The sequence below is a fragment of the Fistularia commersonii genome, chromosome 5, assembly GCF_037954325.1.
Source record: "Fistularia commersonii isolate RoL2024-O1a breed Wild chromosome 5, RoL_Fcom_v1.0, whole genome shotgun sequence".
In the NCBI taxonomy this organism is placed as follows: domain Eukaryota; kingdom Metazoa; phylum Chordata; class Actinopteri; order Syngnathiformes; family Fistulariidae; genus Fistularia; species Fistularia commersonii.
The window spans coordinates 15,221,041-15,233,416 of NC_141288.1; the positions used below are offsets into that span (position 1 = coordinate 15,221,041).

General features: G+C 39.2%; 1 protein-coding gene across 2 annotated transcripts in view; it reads left to right on the top strand.

The window, feature by feature from the left end:
• Positions 1-1,497: 1,497 nt before the first annotated feature.
• gramd4a (GRAM domain containing 4a) overlaps positions 1,498-12,376 on the top strand; it is a 37,989-nt gene continuing 27,110 nt past the window's right edge. For both annotated transcript variants that reach the window (XM_086146984.1, XM_086146985.1), the window contains exons 1-2: positions 1,498-1,675; positions 8,085-8,298. In XM_086146984.1, the coding sequence (XP_086003110.1) occupies positions 1,647-1,675; positions 8,085-8,298 (243 nt within the window). In that variant the 5' untranslated portion in view covers positions 1,498-1,646. The remainder of the gene's footprint in view (positions 1,676-8,084; positions 8,299-12,376) is intronic.

The following is a 12,376-nucleotide window of genomic DNA, read 5'->3' on the forward strand; positions in this document are numbered from 1 at the left end:
CCCACAGTCCAAAAACATGCAGCAAAAAATTGTCCTGAATGAGTGAGTGAGTGAATAGTTGTCTGTTTACTTATGTGGCTTTGCGATTGACTGGCGACCGGTCTTGGGTAAACCCTCTCTCTCGCCAGAACTACAGCTGGGATAGACTCCAGCATTCCCTGCAACCCTGAGTGCAGGTTAAGAAGCAGATGATGGATGGATGGATACAGATACACATATATGTGTGTATGTATTAATATAATATGTATAATATATATATATTTCTTCTTCTTTTCCTTTCAGCTTTTCCCTTCAGGGGTCGCGACAGTGAATCAACCTTCTCCATCTAACCCTATTCTGACTAACTTAATATCCTCTCTCACTACCTCCATAAATCTTCTCTTTGGTCTTCCTTGAGGCCTCCTGCCTGGCAGCTCCAATTCCAGCATCCGTCTACCAATATATTCACTATCCCTCCTCCGTGCATCTCAATTTGGCTTCTCTGACTTTTTCTCCCAAACTCATTAGGAGTCATTCCTGATCCTTCACTCCAAAAGAGAACCTCAACATCTTCATCTCTGTGACCTCCAGCTCTGCCTCCTGTCTTTTCATCAATGTCACTGTTCCTAAACCATACTGCATTGCTGATCTCACCACTGTCTTGTACACCTTACCTTTCATTATTGCTGATAGTTTACTATCACATAGTCCTACTGACACTTTTCTTCACCCATTCCAACCTGCTTGCATCTATTTCTTTACCTCTTTTTGCGCACTCTCCATTGCTCTGACACTGTTGACCCTAAGTACTGTACTTAGGGTCAAAAATCCGGTGAGGTTCATGGCTGGTGAGGCACTGACATCATCACTACATGTCACTTCCTCATATATGAACGCCGAATGTGAATTTTTTTAGCGATTTTGAAAAAAAAAGTAAAAATGGCGAAGCGACGTGGAAAATAACTTTAATACATAATTGAATAAATGTAACTATATAATTCCTTTTTTCATTTTGCTTTTTTTCTGTCCGTGATAACAGGTGAGGCCCGGCCGCCCCTTCCTGTCTGACTACACGTCACTGGTACTTAGGGTACTATATATAAATACGTATGTAATTCACGGTTTCAACACACTGACACTATAAAAAGATCATTGTTATATAGTTCGGCACAAGAGAAGCCGCTGGGCGGTGTAGAGGAGACGTCCTGTTTCCGTGTCCGGGCTGCCACTGTTTCCCCGTCCCCTTTAAAAAACAAGAAAAAATAAAACCGAGCCCCCCACGACAATGACGTCACGTCCCTGGCCCCGCTCCGCGCGCGCCCCCGCTCGCTCCCCGCGCGCCCTCGCCCGGCGAATCAACAAGAGGCGGAGGGCGGCTAACGGTAGTATCCGTGTCAACTCCGGGCCAACGGCGTAGGGCAGGGTATCTTCCCCCCACCCCCTCGGGAGGTGGGACGCAACTGGTATCTTCCTTCAACCCCCAGCGGAGCCGCTGACCGGCGACAACGTTACGGCGTTCAGTCCGCGAACACGTCGTTGACGAGCGGATTCTTATGGGGATGGACGGATCGAGCGAGCCGCTTTTACCGCAGCGCTGGCGTTAAACGTGACGGCGCCGAGCAGCAGGTGTACCCTAGGATAAAGACCAACCGCAAATCACAGTGTTCATGAAACTTTGCTACGATTTACGTGCCGGGTAAGACAGTTTATTCAATCACCCACTCGGTCTGCGAGGAGACATTCAAACGCGTGACTTCCCCCGTCTCATTTCATAACGCGACGTTCACGCTTTTCGGGTTTTTCTCGGTTTCCACCCAGGCGTACCTTCGTGTGATAAGCAGAAACATGTCCGACTGTTAGGGGCTTGACGAAAGGAGGCCTTGACTTCAAACTTCACCTTCTAAATGAGCCTTAAATTTCAGCTGCGTTATAACGGGCACATTTCGTATTTTATCTTTTATTAGTTTTCGCCGTGGGCTTTTTGAAGTGTCCCACAAGAATAGGTAGATGTCGGAGGGGGGGGGGGGGGGGGGGCGTGTACATCAAAGTTGATTGTTCAATGCTGACGAATATGAATATTTTCCCTCTATTTGTGGTTTGCTCTGTTACACATCCCCGAAATTAACGTTTTTTTTAATCGTTTTTTGTTCGGCTTCTCTGCCACGTTTGAAAAGAACTCGCAAATAAACATGAACTTGAGCGAGGTCATTCTATATACCACGCTTCTTAAAATAGATGGGCGGAACTGTGGCGCGTTCAAATACATGTTGGAAGTTGTGGTGTCCGGTCATCTTGACCAGTGGCTGAGCCATTATTTTTTTTTCTTTTTTTTTTCCCTGTTATCTCATTTAAAAATCAAATCATCACAACACTTCATTTGCTTATTGTATTCCCGCTCTACATTTTCATAGGATCGCTTAATACTGTGTGGTATTTAATACGACTAGATTAAATTTGCACTAAGGTTCACAAAGCCTGGATGGATAACAGGATTGTTGAACAATTCACAGAGGCAACTCTGATGTTAAAATTTTACATTTACAAAAAAGTGAGTGTGGCTTGAACCCCTAATTTTTTTCTCCCTTTGGTAAGATTTCTGTTTTTTATTTCTTTTTGAATTCTTTTTGGTTAGTAAAGAATCAATACTATTTTCTTTAGAAACAGCGTGTTTGTTTCTGTTCCCCACTTTTAACCTTGAAACAACAATGGTAAAACTGCAGAGGATAAACAAACCGGCACTCTTTAAACAGGTGTTGTTCCACTTTCGTTTGCCCAGAAGGGCACTGTATCATCATTTCAAGAAAGAAATGTGCAAATGCCGTTCTACCTAGATCATTTGACATGAAGAAAAGAAGCTTTATCAAAAATGTGAAAACCTAAACTCAGAAACTTGAGTACAAGCAAACCCTCTAGTTTAAATAGAAGTCATTGTTCCAACCAACTGAATTAGTATTTCTTTTCATTTTTTTTATTTCTTCATATCCCTTTTCCATTGTGATATTGCAACAATACTAGTTCCATATATATTTTTACATGATCTCAATTGGAAATCTAACTATACTGCTGTTTGTTATGCATTTTTAAATCAAATTATTATACAATGCCATCATTCTTAACATTTTTTTTTTCCCCCCAACAGCATCATTCAGGGATTTCATTAGTAAATGTGTGTCTCTTTAGAAATAGATACTTTTGGACTGGCTTCATGTTTGTCCATGACCTAAATAATTTTCTTTCACAATGTTTTTCTCCATCCAATCTGAGACTAGACATGAGCCACTAATTACCATGAAAAAAATGTTGTTGTTTTTTTGACGTGCGGTACTGATGCATCAGTATAATTTCCTATTTAGCAGATGTATTGTTAGTATCAAGACCCTGTCTTATTGCAACTAATATGTTCACAGTGTTTATCCAAGCCAGCCAAATTGAGAGGTAGGGCAGTTTGACAATTTGTTCATAGTATTGAAAGTCTTTCATTATGTAACTGCAGTAGGGATGCCCCATGGCTTGCAGCTAGAGGAAGGACAGAATTGGAGGTTGACAGTAAAGTGCGTGATTATAAATGCAAAGTGACTCAGACATTAAGTCAGGTTTTCACACAACATGACGTATGGGTTATTGCAGTCCTCTATGTTGCCTGAAGAGCTTCTATTATGGGCTTGATTAATGGTCGTTGCTGTTCTTGAGTAATGTGTAAAGACACGGCAAGCAAAATACAATGCCCTATACTCAAATTCTATGCTATTTGCAATATTAGGTTTTTCTCATAATGTTTTTCAGATTTTGTTCTGAATATTAAACTATGCCTGAAAGAAAGGCCAAACTCTTAATTTTTTTTTTTTTTTTTTAAAGACGCAACTAACCTGAATAGTAAACATTCTAGATTGGCCTGGGAAAAACATGGAAGAGATTGTGACTGGACAAAATGCAAATGCCCCATTTGTTGTTGTTTGCTATTTTGATTTACTATTTGAGAGACCGCTGATCAAACTACTTAATATTAGCAGGTAATCATTGATAGGTCATATATGATTGGCAGTCAGCTGTGTATCACAGTCAATAATATTGTTCATTAAATTAATAAAAGGTCAGACATTTAGTAAGTACTTCTACAGGATGAGACAAGTGTTGCTGGATAATTTGACAGGTGAATTTTGTAGGTGTCTCAATACTGATTTAATAACCAGTGAATGTGTGTGTCATTTTAGTGTGGCACCTGTCTATAGTGTTTTGTTTCTTCCCAGACAGTTGCTGTTCAGTACATCAGCAACCTGATGTTTTTCTGTTAATTACCACTTCCCAAGATATTCATCATAAATTGAATGGCACAGGGAAACACTGCAGGCATTTACTGGGGCATCCAAGCTAATGCTGGCAGGAGAGCTGTTAAAAGGTCATATTAATCTCTTGCTTTCCCTTGAATGGAATTGAGAAGAGCTCCTCAGGTGGTAGTCCTGATATTCTGAGCCCTTATTCGACTGAAATGACACATAAATGATGGCTGATTTTGATAATATTTGTAAAATTTCTCACATAAAGTACATTTGTGATGGAGCAGCGATAACAAATAATTAATGTCCAAGATTCACCATTGTTTCAATCAAGAAGCTTGATTTTTATCTTATGGTCAATTACTCTGAAAATAAATCAGTCCTTGAAGATAAAGTTGTCTTAGGTATGTGGCTTGAGAGTGCTTCAAGCCCCCTTTCATGCTTCCCTGTCATGCATTGTTGATGGGCAACAGTGATATCATGTGGCTGCTCTGCCAGTGTCTCAGACTGAGATAGCCAGGGGTGATCGAGACCTAATACACCTTAGGAGGTATAATAATGTGTTTTGCTTGGTTTTCCAGCCATCCTTCATTTTCACTTAAGCCATACAAATCTTTAAACAAATGAAAGCATATCCCTGACACAAGTGTACCAAGGGTTCAAATAACTCATGCCTCGTACAGTATGTGAAAACAGGCAAAAATTCTTGACTTTAAAAAAATTGTTAAATTTTAGTTTTCAGTTAGAAGTAAAAAAGGAAAAGTATATAATCATGGAAAAATTGATTTCAAAATAAAATTTAAAATAACAAATTCTATAGCTGCCCAGCTTACAGGTATTTATATAGGCTTTGGCTGTTGTGCACCTGTTTTAGTTTACACGGTGCCCCTGCTTGCAGTCTTGAAACAGTGGAAGTAATACGATGGCCCTCTAATTGTTTAGAAATGCAAGGATTTATCCAAAGAGATTGTTTATTTTGAATTATTTGCCATTAAGAAACTTGAGTGGTTTTCCTCTTGGGATGCTCTGAAAAACACTGACTGCTAATTTTGGGGTGCAGAAAATGTAAATCTTTCTTAACTCAAATTGCTTGAAACAGCTTGAGAACCATGAGCTCCTTTAATTGACTGTTTCAGGTAGAGTGACCTGTTAAGCCAGGAGTAACCTCAAGCTACAACAGGTCATTAGCAGAACATGAAACACACACACACACACACACACACACACACACACACACACACACACACACACACACACACACACACACACACACACACACACACACACAATACACAACACTTGCACAGCTAATACAAACTGTAAAGCCTCTCACTCTTGTCTAATCCAATATTTGCCGTTTCAAACATACAATAACAGCGTTGCATGTTGTCACATTATATTTGGTGAATATTTTAGTGGTTTTCCTGTCAACAGCCGCCTCATCTGAAGCATGAACATGCAAAATGATTTATGGTAAAGCAACAAACGATTGAAGTGCCTTCTGTGTTTGCACATACCCGAGGAAATTAATCAGAACAGCTTTTTATGAATTTTAGTGCATGAATCCACATATTCGGATCAGACCTAGAGCTAAAGCTTCCTCCTGGCTTCTGTTCTTTTGTTTTTCAGTTTCTTTTAGCACCTCATTTAAGATATTGGGGTTAAAATCATGCAATCACTGAAAGAGAAACAAATAAAATAAGGTTAGTGAAAGGTAAAGGAAGAAAAGCACTGTACCAAGTAATGGTCTTTGACTAGAGAATATCTTGTGTTATGTGTTTGACAAAACATAATTTCCTTCTTTCAGATATGAATGATTTGTCTCTGGCGTTTTCAATGGTGCTGTCACAGACACAGGGCTCTTCTGGTGTTTTTATTGGTTTGAGCTAATAGGTGACTCACTGAGCTGCCGTATCAAGCAGCCTAGAATTTGATTCAGATGGTTCTGGTGGGAGATTTGTTGGTGATGATGTCTAGAGACAAGAAGAAAGTGTTTAACTTGCCACTTGCTGCTTTTATACCTCGCTGTATGTGGGTTTAATTTTTTGCAATTTCCATTATTGCCGTTGTCTCACTCCCCCGTGTTGTCATGCATCCTGTAAGGGCAGAGGAAGAACATTTTAAGATGAATGTGATATCTTCTCCTTCATCCCATCATCTAAAGTGAGAGAGAGGGTATTACTTAATGTGTGCATCTTTCCAGCATCAACAGATACAGCTTTATTCATACTAGTTATAGTAAGATTGCCGTGAAAACTGCTTTTAAAACTGAGACTTCTTTTTTCCCCATTCCTCACAGCAGCTTTTGTCTTTTAATTCATGGCATCTCCAGTTATTTTTTGTTGTATAATTTGTTCACTATGAATTTGTGTAAGTATTGAAAGTTTTAAATATTTTATGTAAAGGATCATTCTAAAATCTCAGGATTTATCCTTTCGGTTTGAATATTTCTCTATGTTAAAATCTCTTCCGGTCGTTAGTGGTAATTTTGTTGCACTCTGTCGGCTCTTTCCCCTTTTCTTTTTTAAGTACTGTGTTTAATCCAGATTTCTTCACAATTTAATGGGTATTTTTTTGGGGGGGGTGTTAGGATTTTGTTTTCAAAAGAGGATTGCCAACCCACTGACATGTGTCCATGATTTTAGAAATAACTTTAGAGATCGAGGAGAAAATGATCTGAACTTTGACATTAATTGACTTATCCTCACTTTTCATATTAACTATATTATATATGACACAGCTCAAGGTTAAAATAATTAGAAAAAAAGACTTAGATGAAGAAACGAATTCAAAGTGACAGGGTTTTCTGTACCATTTTGACATAACCTAATCTGTCCACTACAAGGGTGTGTTTGTCAATAATGTGGGATTGGATCGATTTCTGGGTCAAGCAAGGAGGGAGAAGCAATCAAATTAGGAATGTACCCATAAGCGCCTCAACAATGCAGTAAATGGAGCAGATGCACCCCCATGATTCAATTACTGGGAGCAAAGAGGTGGTTTTGCTTTGTCACCAAAATATTCCATTATGCATTGTATGCTATTAGGGAAAAAAAAAACCAAACATTTATGATGTAATAGATTTCTGCAAACTTGAAAAGAGTTGTTCTTAAAAATAGCAAAATATATTAATCTAATAACATATTTTAGAAAAGGTATTCTCTCTTTCAGTCTGTACAGTTTGTCCATATAGCAGGATTAGGATTAAGTACTATGAAACCGTTTGAATATGCTCTGTAGAAATCATGGCGATCCTATCTATGTTTCTCTGAGTACAATTGATTTTACGGCATTGTTAAGCTATTGCTGCTGAAAACAAACAATGGAGATACTTGAGTCCAGTGTCTTTGGGCATGACGACTTCCATTCACCACTTTGTGTCATTACTGCATCTCGGGTCTGATACCAGCACACAGCCACAATCACGTCCTTTTGTGGAAAATAAGTCAGTCTTTGTGGCCGGCAGATCTATTGCAGTCAACTGTCAGGACATGATCAGGTTGTCATGGGTTACTGGTGCCATTTCCCGCGTGAGCTGAAGGATCGAGCAAATCTTACTACAATCGTTAATTATCTGCTCTGTCTTGTATGTCTGCTGCAAAGTGGATTGTTGGGGTCCCTGTGAAAAGGGAAGCTGTGATAAACACGGAAGGTCAGGGACCTCCATCTACTGTGAAGGAAAACGGTGATGTCGCACACAGTGTTTGACATCATTTTTGTTTGTTGCGATCTGCAATAGTACCAAAAGTTCAGACGATCAGAAAGTTTGGCTGAGATCATTTTGTACAGCTAAGCTCTTGACTCTACACCAATGTTTTTTGCCCCCTATAGGGTTGCCGTCCACCATGTTAAGCTAAAGCCCAGGTGCACGGTGTTGACCATGCTAAAGCGCCTGGACAAGATCCGCTTTCGAGGCCCCAGGACGAGAGAGGACTTCCCAGAACTGGCTGAGTCGCCACCTGCCTCCGACAACGAATGTAGTGACGATATTCAGCTGAAGCCCAGAGCAGCTGCGCGGGACACGGAGGACCTCCTGCGAGACCCTGTAGGTGCTCATCCTGGTTTAATTTGTTATTGCCGGGCTTTCTGTGTATGGTTGTTTGGGACTGAATGGAGAATAGAGCATGGCAGCGTTTTTGTCTAAACCTATGAACAGCTTACGTATAATGACATCTCATGAGAAATGAACAGTGCCGTTTGTCTTTATTACCTTTTTCAGTATTTTGTCCACTCTTTTATTTTATCTTTATTTCTACCTCCTTTTGAATTTCTGTATTTTTCTCCATGGTCACTTCAGTGACAACCTAGTCTGGTTGTAGCTGTCTAGTGTTTAACATGTATTTCCAAACAAATTATTTTGTTTTCTTCTTGTTTATACAATCCCACTTCACTTGCTTGAAAATGATTTTTTTTGATTGTGAATTATTCAATCGTTTCCTTATCTGGAAAAAATTATATGAATTTGCCCTTGCACTTTGTTGCATTTCTGCGCACCCTGAGAGCAATTTTCCACATGGGATTTTTTTCAGATTGATGTGTTTCTTAAATTTTAACCCTCCAATGAAAAGCAGATTTTTGTAGCTGCTCTACCGTCTGCTCTCCTTTTTCATTTGGAAAATCCTTGAGCTTTGCCAAAGGTGCCTATCTTGTCACTGTCTGCTTTTCAGGTAAATAATCATGATTGAAAATTTGTCAGGACTTGTCACATTGCTCTCAACAAAATGGAGGAAATGTGTTCGCCTATTAGAAAAGCCCAGTTTAGGGAGCAGATCATCCAGATACTGAGTTATTGTTGTGCCTCATTTGACCGCATGCACAGACTGATGTCTATGACAGATTGCATCATATTAAACAGACATATCCTCCCTGCTATACGGACATAAGACTGAGCAGTGGCAGTGGCGCATCCTCCCACTTGATGCTCATGATGAAACAATGTCAGCTAAAGAGTAAGCACTAAATATAGATGATGAAAAGGAAAGGGCTCAGGCCTTATGTTAAAGAATCTTAGGTGGTTGCCGGAAAACATGCAAACCACTTTTTAACATATGGAGTTACTGCATCTGTTAATCGTATTAGAGTTCTTTTAGAAGTACCCAATTGAGATTCATAGCAGCAAATTCCTTTAGCGCTTGCAGAAAAAAAAATTAGCACAGATACATTTTTTGCTTCACTGTCTGAATCTCATCTAATCAATGAACCTCGGTGGTGTCTGTATAAACAAAAGCTCTGTTGGCTAATAAGTTGTCAAGAGCTTTATTTCTGTTCCCTTTAACAAAAGAAAGCTCTAGAAATGATGATCAGTTCCCTGTGTAGTTCCACTGGCGTGTGATGATTACCATCAATGGAAAAGAATAAACTGCTAAATAATTACCACTCCACTACATCTCTGGACATCAAGGCACTTGAGACTTAGTCACAGACAGAAGGGGCAGAATGCGGGGAAAGTGGAGAGTTACACTGAGGTGAGTCATAAAATAGATTTGACATTGTAGAATAATTAGGTGCAAATAATCTTTTAAGAGTTTTATGGAAATCCCCAGTGATAATAGCAAGCAAACATATCAGCCCAGATGATCCATTTAACCACTGTATTATAGACACAAGAAAATGTGTAATTTGTGTCACTGTGCTGTGTATAGCCAAGCTTGTTCTGTCCATTTTGATTATCTTAAGTTGCTCTTTATTGGTAAATATAATTTTATAAAAGCACACAAAAAAAAAACTAACTAACTAATGAAAAAGTTATCGAAAAACATCATGCCCCACTCCCTTCAGTCGCTGTCGGTAATTTAATTTGGTGAATTAATTTTTGAATTTTTAAGGACCCATGAGGCCGTGAAAGTATTTTTAGCAATTTTGTCTTTGCATACAATGGTTGTGTTTATACGAATGGGTCATCCTGTACATGGTTCAAACCTGTTCAAACCTCAAATTTAGGAGATTTTTGGCTTGGATTTGGGTAACAATGTTATGAATGTAACATTTGTGCATAGAAAAGGTTAGGGGGATAACTTGTTAAAATTATAGGCCAAGTTTGATTAGTAAATCTGATGTCAGGTTGTGTAGATGACTAGAGTGGAAGATTTATGAGAGGGCTGTCTGTCATCCTCCGCTAAAATTATTTATATGATAACATCCCAAAAAGCTTATTTTACAGAATTGTCAACTGCTTGCAAGCATGAAGAGATTCTGAAGCTAACATGAGCAATGAATCCTTGCCAGGGCCTGCCACTTACATGTCCATTAATCTGTGTAACTCATATATTACGCTTTTTACACTATTGGCACTTCATTATAAGGAAATACACAAGACATTCAAAAGATGGTTTTAATGGATGAGATGGGAATCAGGAGCATGAAAGAGCATATATATTAAATGATCTGATGAGATTTGCAAATCATGATAGCAGTCATGAATCTGAAAAATGAAGAGAAAGTAGTCGGGTAGCCATAAGGACAAGAGCTGAACTCTTGGACTCTAAAAATTCCCAGAGGGCAAACAATTGCCAAGATGCAGAGGAAACACACACAAACATGCACCAAACCACCCCAAAAATAATCAGCTCAGATAATTTTGTCTCCTGCCACACCAGGCTTTGCTCTCCTCTGTTGCAAAGGTGCCCTCGAGAAATTTGCATCTGTCTTTAGTCTTTGTGGATGATTACGAGAATCATTGGCACTGAATGATGCAGGATCAGAAAACATTGCATTCGTTAATACATTGTATCACATTTAAATAACAGGCCCTGGGATTCTGTTTCCTTACTTTATCCCCAAGTGGAGAATCAGTCTGACTTGCAAATAAGTTAGACATATGAAACCTTGTGGTGAATTTGTGATTGAGACATTTAGATCTCTAAATCCCTTTTTAAGCATCAATTATGTAAACGTGTGTACAGCACATTTAAGGTCTAATAGTGCATTGAAGTCTGCTAATCTCTTAAAATAATCTACAACTCCTTTTCACTCTTATAACACACAACATGTTAAATCTTATCGTAATAGGAATCATGTCATCGAAGACGTTTCATATCAGATAATCTTGTATCCTCCCCTCCCCCCAAATTGCAGTAACATTGTGTCATCATGAAACCTTTAACCTTTGGCAGTACATGTTTGTAATTTTAAGCATGCACTCAAGCTCAAACCTGGCTCTAAGCTGAATTTCGCCTGCGAATCAGTGTTTTTTATATGCCATGGAAGGCACATCACAGCACTGATGAGTCATACACATAAGCCCCAAAATAGATTGCGCTAACTCTTATTCCTCTTGTGACACACTCAAGCATGCTGTGACTAAGGATGCATTTCAGTCTCTCGTCCAAAAAGCATGCAGTTGCATTCAGCATCCAGGTGGGTGTCTCATCTTAACTGCACAATTTTCTTCACAGGTTACCTCCAGGCATTAGATAAATGTGCCGACACAAATAGTTTGTAAACGTCCCCTTGATTACCTCATCTGTTACAAAAGAGAGCAGACTATGCCCTTGGGTTGCAAAATACAGTTAGTGAGACTTTTTGACAAAATAGCCTGTATTATCCCTACCAAACAGGGAGAATGTCACTAGGCAGATGGTGTACAGTCATGGCTTGGGCCTCCTGCTGTGACCTCACTGGCCTATCCCTCTTATTCCCGCTTGATCAGGGTTATTTTCATGCCGCTTTTGTCTTCCTTTGTGTCAGGGTATCCATCATCTGGCAAACAGCTGAGGTATATTTCAAGATTCAGAAAGATGCAATGGTGCAATGCAGATTAAAACAGTGTGGCGAATATTTTATAATCTTGAATAATTTCTTCTGTGTGTGTGTGTGTGTGTGTGTGTGTGTGTGTGTGTGTGTGTGTGTGTGTGTGTGTGTGTGTGTGTGTGTGTGTGTGTGTGTGTGTGTGTGTGTGTGTGTGTGTGTGTGTGTGTGTGTGTGTGTGAGCGGGAAAATCTTTGAAATTAATTAATATTAATGTATATTGTAATAACATCATGCACTGTGCATAGTGGTCATGAAGGGCTTCTAAATCCTGTGTTAACCTTGAATCTAAACACAAGCATTCAAATATAATAAAGCATCCCTAATCTATCCCGTTATTTTCAAATTAGTAATTGTTAAACTGTTGAATTTCTGGC